At 42.6% G+C, this 13,204-nt stretch overlaps 1 protein-coding gene across 2 annotated transcripts in view; it reads left to right on the plus strand.

Moving 5' to 3' along the window:
- Positions 1-13,204, plus strand: part of VWC2 (von Willebrand factor C domain containing 2) — a 1,274,203-nt gene that overhangs the window by 681,719 nt on the left and 579,280 nt on the right. For both annotated transcript variants that reach the window (XM_069730395.1, XM_069730396.1), the window contains exon 3: positions 11,364-11,493. In XM_069730395.1, coding sequence (XP_069586496.1) covers positions 11,364-11,493 — 130 coding nt within the window. The remainder of the gene's footprint in view (positions 1-11,363; positions 11,494-13,204) is intronic.

Here is a 13,204-nt window from a genome sequence, read left to right on the forward strand (position 1 = left end):
GCTTTACCACTTGCAAAATTATCTCACAGCTCCACCAATGTTTAGTCTATGCGCTGACATCCTTCAATGCCTGCCACTGACAATACCATTGTATTGACATTTTTGTTATGTTAGGCCTTCGAAGCCTGTCTGCGGTCACTCCTTCCACTATGCCTCCACTGACCACACCACTGCTGCCCGTGTACCCCTGGAACCAATTTAAAATTGCCTACAGCCAGCCCAATTTTTTTATTTTAGGCCTTCGATGCCTGTCTGCGGTCCATTCTTTCCACTACTACTACACTGACCAGGCCACTGCTGCCCGTGTACCCCTGGAACCAATTTAAAATTGCCTACAGCCATGTGTTATTATTTTAGGCCTTCGATGCCTGTCTGCGGTCACTCCTTCCACTAGGCCTCCACTGACCACACCACTGCTGCCCGTGTACCCCTGGAACCAATTTAAAATTGCCTACAGCCAGCCCAATTTTTTTATTTTAGGCCTTCGATGCCTGTTTGCGGTCGCTCCTTCCACTAGGCCTCCACTGACCACACCACTGCTGCCCGTGTACCCCTGGAACCAATTTAAAATTGCCTACAGCCAGCCCAATTTTTTTATTCTAGGCCTTCGATGCCTGTCTGCGGTCCATTCTTTCCACTACTACTACACTGACCAGGCCACTGCTGCCCGTGTACCCCTGGAACCAATTTAAAATTGCCTACAGCCATGTGTTATTATTTTAGGCCTTCGATGCCTGTCTGCGGTCACTCCTTACAATATGCCTCCACTGACCACACCACTGCTGCCCGTGTACCCCTGGAACCAATTTAAAATTGCCTACAGCCATGTGTTATTATTTTAGGCCTTCGATGCCTGTCTGCAGTCACTCCTTCCACTATGCCTCCACTGACCACACCACTGCTGCCCGTGTACCCCTGGAACCAATTTAAAATTGCCTACAGCCAGCCCATTTTTTTATGTTAGGCCTTCGATGCCTGTTTGCGGTCACTCCTTCCACTAGGCCTCCACTGACCACACCACTGCTGCCCGTGTACCCCGGAACCAATTTAAAATTGCCTACAGCCAGCCCAATTTTTTTATTTTAGGCCTTCGATGCCTGTTTGCGGTCACTCCTTCCACTAGGCCTCCACTGACCACACCACTGCTGCCCGTGTACCCCTGGAACCAATTTAAAATTGCCTACAGCCAGCCCAATTTTTTTATTCTAGGCCTTCGATGCCTGTCTGCGGTCCATTCTTTCCACTACTACTACACTGACCAGGCCACTGCTGCCCGTGTACCCCTGGAACCAATTTAAAATTGCCTACAGCCATGTGTTATTATTTTAGGCCTTCGATGCCTGTCTGCGGTCACTCCTTACAATATGCCTCCACTGACCACACCACTGCTGCCCGTGTACCCCTGGAACCAATTTAAAATTGCCTACAGCCATGTGTTATTATTTTAGGCCTTCGATGCCTGTCTGCGGTCACTCCTTCCACTAGGCCTCCACTGACCACACCACTGCTGCCCGTGTACCCCTGGAACCAACATCAGAAAATATAAAAATAAGTATTTTGCTTATAAAAAAGAAAATACTGGAGAGATATCAAATGCAGACATTTTAACATTAAAAACAAACACATACAACAAAAATCTGGTACAGTACTAAAAATGGCCACCAGCTACAATAACTTTCTCCTGCAAGTAGTTAACTGAAAGGTTTTTTCAATTTAAAACACAGATATGGCATCCACCGAGTGTTGTCCTGTCGCGTCTTCTTTTTATTATTGCCAAGAAGATGCAAAACAATGAAAATAATAAAATCATTATTTACCAAAAAAATAGAGTAAGTCAAAACCACATTGCAAATAAACATTCATTACAAATAAAGAAGCAGGGCGCGTCCGAGGGTGAGTATATACCTAATAAGAATATAATCACCCTCGGACGCGCCCTGCTTCTTTCCGACAGCCTTCCTTCCTAAGAATCAGCCCTTCCGTGGTGTAGAGAGAGGGTTTGTTACACTCCAAGGTGTTCTCCAGGTTGCCTTTCCAGAGCTTCGATCTTCCGGCTCTCGTTTAGTAGTTGTCGGAAAGTTGGCTGCATTAGGCCTACAAATTGGGTATGGGGTGGAGAGAGATGGTGTGTTCCACTCCAAGGTGTTCTCCAGGTTGCCTTTCCAGAGCTTCGATCTTCCGGCTCTCGTTTAGTAGTTGTCGGAAAGTAGGCTGCATTAGGCCTACAAATTGGGTATGGGGTGGAGAGAGATGGTGTGTTACACTCCAAGGTGTTCCCCAGGTTTCCTTGCCATTGCTTCGGTCTTCCGACTCTCGTTTAGTAGTTGTAGAAAACTACACTGCATTAGGCCTAAAAAATGGGTATCGGGTGGAGAGAGATGGTGTGTTACACTCCAAGGTGTTCTCCAGGTTGCCTTTCCTGAGCTTCGATCTTCCGGCTCTCGTTTAGTAGTTCTTGGAAACTACACTGCATTAGGCCTACAAATTGGGTATGGGGTGTAGAGAGATGGTGTGTTCCACTCCAAGGTGTTCTCCAGGTTGCCTTTCCTGAGCTTCGATCTTCCGGCTCTCGTTTAGTAGTTCTTGGAAACTACACTGCATTAGGCCTACAAATTGGGTATGGGGTGTAGAGAGATGGTGTGTTCCACTCCAAGGTGTTCTCCAGGTTGCCTTTCCTGAGCTTCGATCTTCCAGCTCTCGTTTAGTAGTTCTTGGAAACTACACTGCATTAGGCCTACAAATTGGGTATGGGGTGTAGAGAGATGGTGTGTTCCACTCCAAGGTGTTCTCCAGGTTGCCTTTCCAGAGCTTCGATCTTCCGGCTCTCGTTTAGTAGTTGTCGGAAAGTAGGCTGCATTAGGCCTACAAATTGGGTATGGGGTGGAGAGAGATGGTGTGTTCCACTCCAAGGTGTTCTCCAGGTTGCCTTTCCAGAGCTTCGATCTTCCGGCTCTCGTTTAGTGGTTGTCGGAAAGTAGGCTGCATTAGGCCTACAAATTGGGTATGGGGTGGAGAGAGATGGTGTGTTCCACTCCAAGGTGTTCTCCAGGTTGCCTTTCCTGAACTTCTATCTTCAGGCTCTCATTAAATTGTGGTTAAACGGAACAACTGCATTTGGCGTACTAGTTGGTTTGGGGCCTACTATCGGTGTCTGCCACTCCTTGCTGTTCTCCTGGTTTCCTGTCCTGAAATTCCGTTTTCAGGCGCTCGTTAAGTAGTTGTTAATGTTAGACTGCATTTGGCCTACTAGTTGGGTTGGGGCCTACTATCGGTGTCTGCCACTCCTTGCTGTTCTCCTCCACTGAACAAAGCTGTGCCGCCTGTTTACTACGGTTGCCAATTTTGAACTGCATTTCGACTACTTACTGATTTGGGCCTACTCTCTGTGTCAGCCTCTCATTCCAGTTGTCCTCCACTGCAATGCCCCCTGGTTATTCCTGTGTTACCAATTTTGAACTGCATTTAGCCAACTTTATTCTTTGGGCCTATATCTGTGTTTCCTCCTCATCCTGCCCATTGCCCAGCCAGTGATAGATGAGTCTGCTGGTACATTGACCCATAACGCAGCATTCCCCGTGCACGCTACACAACAACATTGTGACCCTGCTGAAAGTCAGGTTGCTCTTCCCGCATACCATACCACCTTACACGGGGACAAAGAGGAAGGTGCAGATGAAAGTGCAGGTTCCTTCATCAGGTGGGGGGAGGAATACTAGTTGGCAACGTCACTGGCACAGGGCCTCTCATAGTACGCAAAAGTGTTGCTGCCGGTGGGAGGCGCCCCCGCCGTGCAAACACACCGCTGTACTTTGAGGGGCCCTGTGCCAGTGCCAATGCCAACGAGTGGGCCCCCCCCTGCTTGCTCAGGTTCACAGCACTTGCAAAGTTGAAATACTTACCTCTCCCTGCTCCACTGCCGTGACGTAGTCCAGATTTCCTGGGCCCACTAATTACTTGAACCAGCCCTACCCACCACAACTTTAGCCAAATGACCCCCAATTTCAAATGCCTTCCAATTATTATAAGGTAAATTACGCTTGACAAGCTTCATTAAGAAGAATGGATGGTTTTGACATTAAAATGGGCACTCTAGGTGTTTTCCTGGCCCCCACTCACTGCCGACTATGCTGCCCCATTGACTTGCATTGGGTTTCGTGTTTCGGTCGATCCCGACTTTACGTCATAATCGGCCGATTTCTCTTGACCCGACTTTTGAGATAGTCGGGTTTCGCGAAACCCGGCTCGACTCTAAAAAGGTCAAGGTCGCTCAACTCTATTCAGGATGCTAATAAACGTCTCCCATTTTCTTTCTGTATTTTTTTGTCTCTGGATATTGTCCCAGTTAATTGCACCAAGATCATCTCTCATCCGTTGGAAATTTGTCTTCCTGAAGTTTAGTGTCCTTGTAACCCCTCTACTACACATCTTATTAAAAGATACATGAAAACTTATTATTTTGTGATGATCACTATTACCCAAGTGACCTCCAACCCTTATATTTGATATGCGGTCTGGCCTGTTGGTTAATATTAGGTCTAGCAGTGCCCCCCTTCTTGTTGAGTCCTGAACAAGTTGCGAAAGGTAGTTGTCTCTCATAGTTGTCAAAAACCGATTACCTTTGCTGGAACTGCAGGTTTCTGTTCCCCAATCTATTTCAGGGTAGTTGAAGTCCCCCATAATAATGACTTCTCTTTGAATCGCAGCTTCATCTATTTGCTTTACGAGGATATTCTCTGTTGCTTCTATTATTTTGGGGGACTTATAACAAACTCCTTTCAGTAATTTATTATTTGTTCCCCCTCCTCTTATCCCCACCCATTATCATGCAGGATGGGTTTTAAGGATGATTTTACATATAGACACACACCTCCCCCTCGCTTATCTGTAGGGTCGTTACTGATACGATCACAGCAAAAAATGATGATCAGAAGGTCAGATTTCATCAAAAAGTTTATATAAATTTTATTAAACAACAACTACAAAATTTAAAACACATATCGCCATATTAGGAAAAGAAGGTGAAAATAGAGCGACATGCACAAATTGTGTAATACATAGTAAGCAACGCTCATGTCTGAACCCATGGTTTACTTATATGTGCTCTTTAGCCACAATTAGTAATAATTCAAATAAAGTGTAACCTATCACTATAATGTGACAGATGCATAGCTAAAATTCAATGCCACATAGTATGCTATCTCAACAAGGCACAGCTAATGCATAGATAGGTGTCACATACCCCTATATCAATAAATACCCCCGGCTACATGTTACCATCATAATAACCACTGTCAGGGATAGAATACCATGCCCAACAGGGGCCATAGGGATCAATCATATAGTTTTTACCTTATGATAATCACCGGAGATATGGGGCATAAACCAGGGTCAGGCAAGCGCGTCCACCCCGATGCGCATTTCAGACCGCTCCTTTTTCAAGGAGCCTGGTGGAACTAGCATCAGCCCGTCTTATATACTGCACGGATGCTGACAGTGAACCGGGTTAACTGGAAATTGCACTCCCGGCCTGGAAGTGACGCGCTCCATCACCGAGGCAACCACCGCAACAACCAGCGCCGGCATCACACAGCGGAGAAGCCGATTGGCTCCACCCCCATGAAAAGATGCCTGACAGCCGCCGGCAACGGCGGTGACAAGGGGACGAGCGCGTACAGGGCAGGGAGGACAACTTAGGTATATACACATAGACAGTACCTACTAGGGAATACTAAATTAAACCCACACAAAATATGGGCTGCTGGAGATAGCATAGTACGGCATATGTGGCCAGACAGTAATACATAACAGTGCAGATCATATCATGTAATATATATACAAATGTCCAATTGTAATACTACAGATATCCAAATATCTACTGATCCATTCAATGGTAACATAACATAGTAACATAGTTAGTAAGGCCGAAAAAAGACATTTGTCCATCCAGTTCAGCCTATATTCCATCATAATAAATCCCCAGATCTACGTCCTTCTACAGAACCTAATAATTGTATGATACAATATTGTTCTGCTCCAGGACGACATCCAGGCCTCTCTTGAATGGTATAATGTGATATAATTTAGTTTCATTAACAATACATAATATATAAGGTTATACAACAGGACTTCAGTGATGATTCGATGTTATTTCAATTCCTCCTCATTTCAAAAGATCATCATTGGCCGACCACTGGTTGTATAAACATTTGATCATTCTGCTCATCCTTATATCCATCTCCATCTCCACAAACACTTATAATTAAAAACTAAAAAGAATATATATAAAAATTTAAAACCATTAATAAAATATGTACACACAAGGTGAAACATGACTGCCCTCTATTATACAGAACGGTGATCTAGAGAAATGAGTTGAAACTAATGTTTTCGTTAAGTCCAGATGGATGGAAAGTGCCCAATGTCCATATCCATCTGGACTCTAACTGTGCCAATCTCTTAAAGGTCCCTCCACCTCGAATATTTACATCAAGCATATCAATGCCCTGAAATTTAAGCAGACTACCATCACAGCCATGAAACATCTTAAAGTGTCAGGGTAGCGTTTTCAAAAGTGTCACATCTTCTGCCGTGACTGCTGCCTCAATCCCCAACACATGCTCCTGCACCCATGTCTTTGGTTGTCATGCCTACGTAGATCATATCACACGGGCAGACCGCATAATATATCACATTTCTGCTAGTACAAGTGATACATTTCCTGATTCTAAATTTCTTAGAACCTCCCTGATTCGTAAAGGTGTCCCTACATTCAATATTAGGGCAGGCCACGCAGTGGCCGCATGGAGCACTTCCGCAGCGTCTTTCCACCTGGTCCAAGAATGTAATCACTGGTTCACCCGTATAATGACTGCGGACCAAACGGTCACGTAGATTTTTTGATCTCCTAGCTGTTATGGCCGCCCTGTCGGGAGGAATCTAGTAATCACTGTGTCTGCCTTAAGTATATGCCATGATTTATCGAGGATTTTCCTCATCTTTGGAAAATGTGAGTGGAAGTTAGTAACAAATCTCACGTTATCAGAATCTTTAGAATACTGCATCTCATATAATAGTTTATTCCTCAAAGCGTATTTAGCACGATTGTATGCCTTTTTGATCATATGATTACTAAAGCCCCTTTCTCGTAATCATTCCTTCAGATCCTCTGCCTGCTTAAAGAAACCTTCATCTGTAGAGCAAATCCTCCTCAGGCGCAAACATTGCCCAGTGGGGAAAGATTGGATCATATAACCCGGATGGGAGGAGGATGCGTGCAACAACATATTGATAGAGGTGGGCTTACGGAATATGTCCGTTTGAATTTCCCCCCTACCATCTTTTCTTAGCATTACGTCCAAAAATTCTATGGAGGATGCGTCACACTTATAGGTGATAAAGATATTTTGGTCCTTGTCACTTAGAGATCTCATGAATTTATGAAGATCATCACTTGTTCCCTGCCAGATCAGCAAAATATCGTCGGGGTACCGCATCCACGAGAGGACATGGCACATCGGCAATGGCTGATCTGGCAGGGCGAGTTCTCTTTCCCACAGCCCCAGGAATAGGTTGGCGTAAGCCGGGGTGAAGGAAGCCCCATCGCTGTTCCCTGAAGCTGCAGGAAGAAAGACCCCTTAAACACAAAGAAATTGTGTCAATGCAATATTCAATAATTCAACCACCAATTTTCTAATATCACCTGGTAAGTTAGAAATGGAATTGAAATAACATCGAATCGTCACTGAAGTCCTGTTGTATAGTCTTATATATTATATATTGTTAAAGGGAACCTGTCACCTGAATTTGGCGGGACCAGTTTTGGGTCATATGGGCGGAGTTTTCAGGTGTTTGATTCACCCTTTCCTTACCCGCTGGCTGCATGCTGGCCGCAATATTGGATTGAAGTTCATTCTCTGTCCTCCGTAGTACACGCCTGTGCAAGGTAATCTTGCTTTGCGCAGGCGTGTACTACGGAGGACAGAGAATGAACTTCAATCCAATATTCCGGCCAGCATGCAGCCAGCGGGTAAGGAAAGGGTGAATCAAACACCTGAAAACTCCGCCCATATGACCCAAAACTGGTCCCGCCAAATTCAGGTGACAGGTTCCCTTTAATGAAACTAAATTATATCACATTTTACCATTGTATGGATCAGTAGATATTTGGATATATGTAGTATTACAATTGGACTTTTGTATATATATTATATGATTTGATCTGCACCGTTATTTATTACTGTCTGGCCACATATGCCATACTATGCTATCTCCAGCAGCCCGTATTTTGTGTGTATGTTTAGTTTAGTATTCACTAGTAGGTACTGTCTATGTGTATATACCTAAGTTGTCCTCCCTGCCCTGTACACGCTCGTCCACTTGTCACCACGGTTGCTACCTGCTGTTGGTGTCTTTTCATGGGGGTGGAGCCAGTCGGCTTCTCCACTGTCTGACGCCGGCGCTGGTTGTTGCAGTGAGCAGAAGACTCCTTTCCATATTGTCATTGGATCTCAGTGTTGCCAGCTGCACATTTAGATCTAGTTTTTTGGCTTCCAAATGCAAAACATGCTCACATCTCGCACAGCAGTATACACCCTCGACAGGCTGTTCAAAAATTGAAAACATGTGGCAAGATGTGCACTGGATGGCATTAACAATAGTGGAGCACATTTCCTAATGGGGATTGCACCAGAAAGAAAAGTTAAATAAAAATAAATGCAAAGTATTAATAAAATACAGATAGCAATTCAGTAATTCCTCCCTTGGAAACTCCCTGAATCCAAAGTCACTGAATCACAAGTCACACATTTACCACCATTCGCACTTACGCTAAGGTCACACTCAGCTTGTTCACACTCACTAAGCAGAAGATTTAAAGAGATTTTTTTTCCCTCAGCAGCAATTCACCCTGCTGTTCAATGCACTTCCTAGTATTTTTTGTGTTTTTTCTATGTATTTTTTTCTGCTGTTTTCAAATATTTTTCACATATTTTTTAAAATTCCATGAAGCAATGCAGAAAACACTAGCTTTTTTTGTTGCGGAAACATTTCAATATTGTAAAAAAAATTCCCAGGTATTTTCTAGGCATCTACGGTATTTAGCCTTCTCCTTGAATTGTACTGTAACTACTACTGTAAGCTTCTTCTTAGTGGAAACTGCATGGAGAATAAACATGTAAATTTTATATACTTGGCATATTTTGAAAGCCTAAAAGAAGTTGATCACTGCTTGGACAACTTCTTGTCATACCCCTGACTTGGCCCCGGAAGTCTGAGGTCCTCTGAAGCCCAGAGTTCCTCTTCAACTTTGATTTGTCTGAAGGTGGGGACAGTGACACTAGTGCTGATTGGGTGCCTGCATCACTTGTCACAACAGCATGGGAGCATAGGGAGAGCACGTGCCAACACCACGGGAACAGCGATGGCACAGGAGATAAGTACAGTACAGACCAAAAGTTTGGACACACCTTCTCATTTAAAGATTTTTCTGTATTTTCATGACTATGAAAATTGTACATTCACACTGACGGCATCAAAACTATGAATTAACACATGTGGAATTATATACTTAACAAAAAAGTGTGAAACAACTGAAAATATGTCTTATATTCTAGGTTCTTCAAAGTAGCCACCTTTTGCTTTGATGACTGCTTTGCACACTCTTGGCATTCCCATGATGAGCTTCAAGAGGTAGTCACCGGGAATGGTTTTCACTTCACAGGTGTGCCCTGTCAGGTTTAATAAGTGGGATTTCTTGCCTTATAAATGGGGTTGGAACCATCAGTTGTGTTGTGCAGAAGTCTGGTGGATGCACAGCTGATAATCCTACTGAATAGACTGTTAGAATTTGTATTATGGCAAGAAAAAAACAGCTAAGTAAAGAAAAACGAGTGGCCATCATTACTTTAAGAAATTAAGGTCAGTCAGTCGAAAAAATTGGGAAAACTTTTAAAGTGTCCCCAAGTGCATTTGCAAAAATCATCAAGAGCTACAAAGAAACTAGTTCACATGAGGACCGCCCCAGGAAAGGAAGACCAAGAGTCACCTCTGCTTCTAAGGATAAGTTTATCTGAGTCACCAGCCTCAGAAATCGCAGGTTAACAGCAGCTCAGATTGGAGACCAGGTCAATGCCACACAGAGTTCTAGCAGGAAACACATCTCTACAACAACTGTTAAGAGAAGACTTTGTGCAGCAGGCCTTCATGGTAAAATAGCTGCTAGGAAACCACTGCTAAGGACAGGCAACAAGCAGAAGAGACTTGTTTGGGCTAAAGAACACAAGGAATGGACATTAGACCAGTGGAAATCTGTGCTTTGGTCTGATGAGTCCAAATTTGAGATGTTTGGTTCCAACCACCATGTCTTTGTGTGACACAGAAAAGGTGAACGGATGGATTCTACATGCCTGGTTCCCACTGTGAACCATGGAGGCGGAGGTGTGATGGTGTGGGGGTGCTTTGCTGGTGACACTGTTGGGGATTTATTCAAAATTAAAGGCATACTGAACCAGCATGGCTACCACAACATCTTGCAGCGGCATGCTATTCCATCCAGTTTGCGTTTAGTTGGACCATCATTTATATTTCAACAGGACAATGACCCCAAACACACCTCCAGGCTGTGTAAGGGCTATTTGACCAAGAAGGAGAGTGATGGGGTGCTACGCCAGATGACCTGGCCTCCACAGTCACCAGACCTGAACCCAATCGAGATGGTTTGGGGTGAGCTGGACCGCAGAGTGAAAGCAAAAGGCGTACAAGTGCTAAGCATCTCTGGGAACTCCTTCAAGATTGTTGGAAGATCATTTCCGGTGAATACCTCTTGAAGCTCATCAAGAGAATGCCAAGAGTGTGCAAGGCAGTCATAAAAGCAAAAGGTGGCTACTTTGAAGAACCTAGAATATAAGACATATTTTCACTTGTTTCACACTTTTTCGTTAAGTATATAATTCCACATGTGTTAATTCATAGTTTTGATGCCTTCAGTGTGAATTTACAATTTTCATAGTCATAAAAATACAGAAAAATCTTTAAATGAGAAGGTGTGTCCAAACTTTTGGCCTGTACTGTATAAGCTTTATTATTTTCTGGGGGCCAAACATTTTTGTCAATAATGGGATGTCTTATTAGTGGACAACCCCTTAAAGCATTTCAAAGAAGCTGTAAACAAAATTACTTAAAAAATGTTTAACTAGAAAAGCAGATTATTTTGATAAAAAAATTATGCCTTTCCCATACAGTATTTGAGTTATCAAAAGTGTCAAGGATGACACAAATATATAAGCATATTTTTCAGATTTAATGTGTAGATGATGCTAGACTGATATTATTGTCCATATCACTAACTATTAATTCTATTTTTTTAGGTTTCTCCTTGTGAGAAATGTCGCTGTGACCCTAATGGTGAAGTCATGTGTACTGTGTCGGCATGTCCTCAGACGGAATGTGTGGACCCTGTCTATGAGCCAGATCAGTGCTGTCCTATCTGCAAAAATGGTAAAAATTGCATTCTATTATCTAGGAATTCAGACACTGAAATTACTTAGAATAATTTGAGATATAATTGAACTTTTTATATAAAACTAATGCAATTTGTCATAAAATGAAGATTATTAGATCTTTCTTATAACGTTTTTGGAAATTTTTAGCCATGCATTTGCATCAAACGTTTTCCACACTGTTACTGTAGATCGATGCACGTTTCTCATCTACTCCTCATGAACAGAAAATAACAGATATTAAGATAAATAAATTAGTATTAAGCCATCATGGCTATCATTTATTAGCCATCATGATAACTGAATGACAACTGAACCACATACATATGGCTATATGTCTCAGATGTACTGCAAGTGAAATATTCTGCTGATATTGGATCAGAAACTAGAGTTCCTCAAATCCAGTGTGCTAATCTTGACTATAGTGCACACACATGTTCAGAGATGGCAATCAAAGAAGTAACTCAAACCGATGGCTGCAGTGCACAATAAGATGATAAAAATTAGAAATAGGACTTGAGTAATATCGAAAATATTCCTTGTCGCCAAGTATGTCCATCAAACAATATACATGGACAGCTTGACTTGACTTTGAAGAGTCTCTTCCGCCTCAACAAGATTCAATTAGCATATGGCACTAGCGAACGTTAACTTTCAGTGTTAGCAAAAAAATTACATCAATTAGGGCTTCTAATGATACCATTCTAGATGGCATAGTAGCAAAACCCACAACTCCTGCAACATACAATCTTCTAATCATAGACAAAAGCAGACGGATGAAATACTTTTTTATTGCACATGTTTTTCAATTTCTATCTCAATGTTTCTCAGTGAATATTTACAGGTTCTGACTCAATCTCTCTTGATATGTATTCTCTAAAAAATATAGTTTATAAATTTGGAATTTAAGGAGAGCAGTTCACCCTCACTTCTGTATTCTTGAGCATCTTTTCTCTGTGTTGTGTCATTCTTCTTGTATTCCTCTTAGAAATATATCACAACTGAGGTTAACCATTGCCATTTGATGGGATGAGTCCCTACAGTGTCAGGCAGTAGGGAAAAACTACAACTGTTACGGCACAATCCCATTGTCAATTTATTCATATATTTGAAGTAGGAAAAATAGGAGAATTGCACAAAAAATATGGTCCTCAACTGTTAGATTATGGGGAAATCAAGTGTTTATTAAAATGGTCATGTCAGGAAACCTAATGGGTCCTCTTTAAATCTATCTCAATTAGCTATGTAGGAAACAGATGAAGAGGAACCTGGAATATAGTCATGTAGCCAAAAAGGTGCTGTACAGTACAGATAGATAGTATGCAAGGATTTAGAGCTCAGAACTCCCCCTTATTTGTTTCTCTATTTTTCCCATTCAGAAAGGTGCAATAAAAAAGTGTCTGTTTTGTGTCAGTATTAAACGTGTTTAAGCTACATGCACTGGGCTAGGAGTAGGTAAGAAAGATGATGACTGAGAACCAAAAGTCAATTGTGCTGACAGCATAGGCTTTAATGATATTAGGACTTGAGTAGAGCAGAGTTTCTCACTGCCCTGTCAAACCGCTCAGTTTTGTTGGAGGGCCTTGTCACATAAGACATTCTTCTGTGCAGGACAGGACACAGACTGCTTACTATAGAAAATGCAGAACATAAAAAGATCAATGTTCCAACTGGGAACACAGTGGCTGCTGAACGGAAGCTCTTAGTCC

Source organism: Ranitomeya imitator, chromosome 6 (genome assembly GCF_032444005.1).
Source record: "Ranitomeya imitator isolate aRanImi1 chromosome 6, aRanImi1.pri, whole genome shotgun sequence".
NCBI classification, from domain to species: Eukaryota; Metazoa; Chordata; class Amphibia; order Anura; family Dendrobatidae; genus Ranitomeya; species Ranitomeya imitator.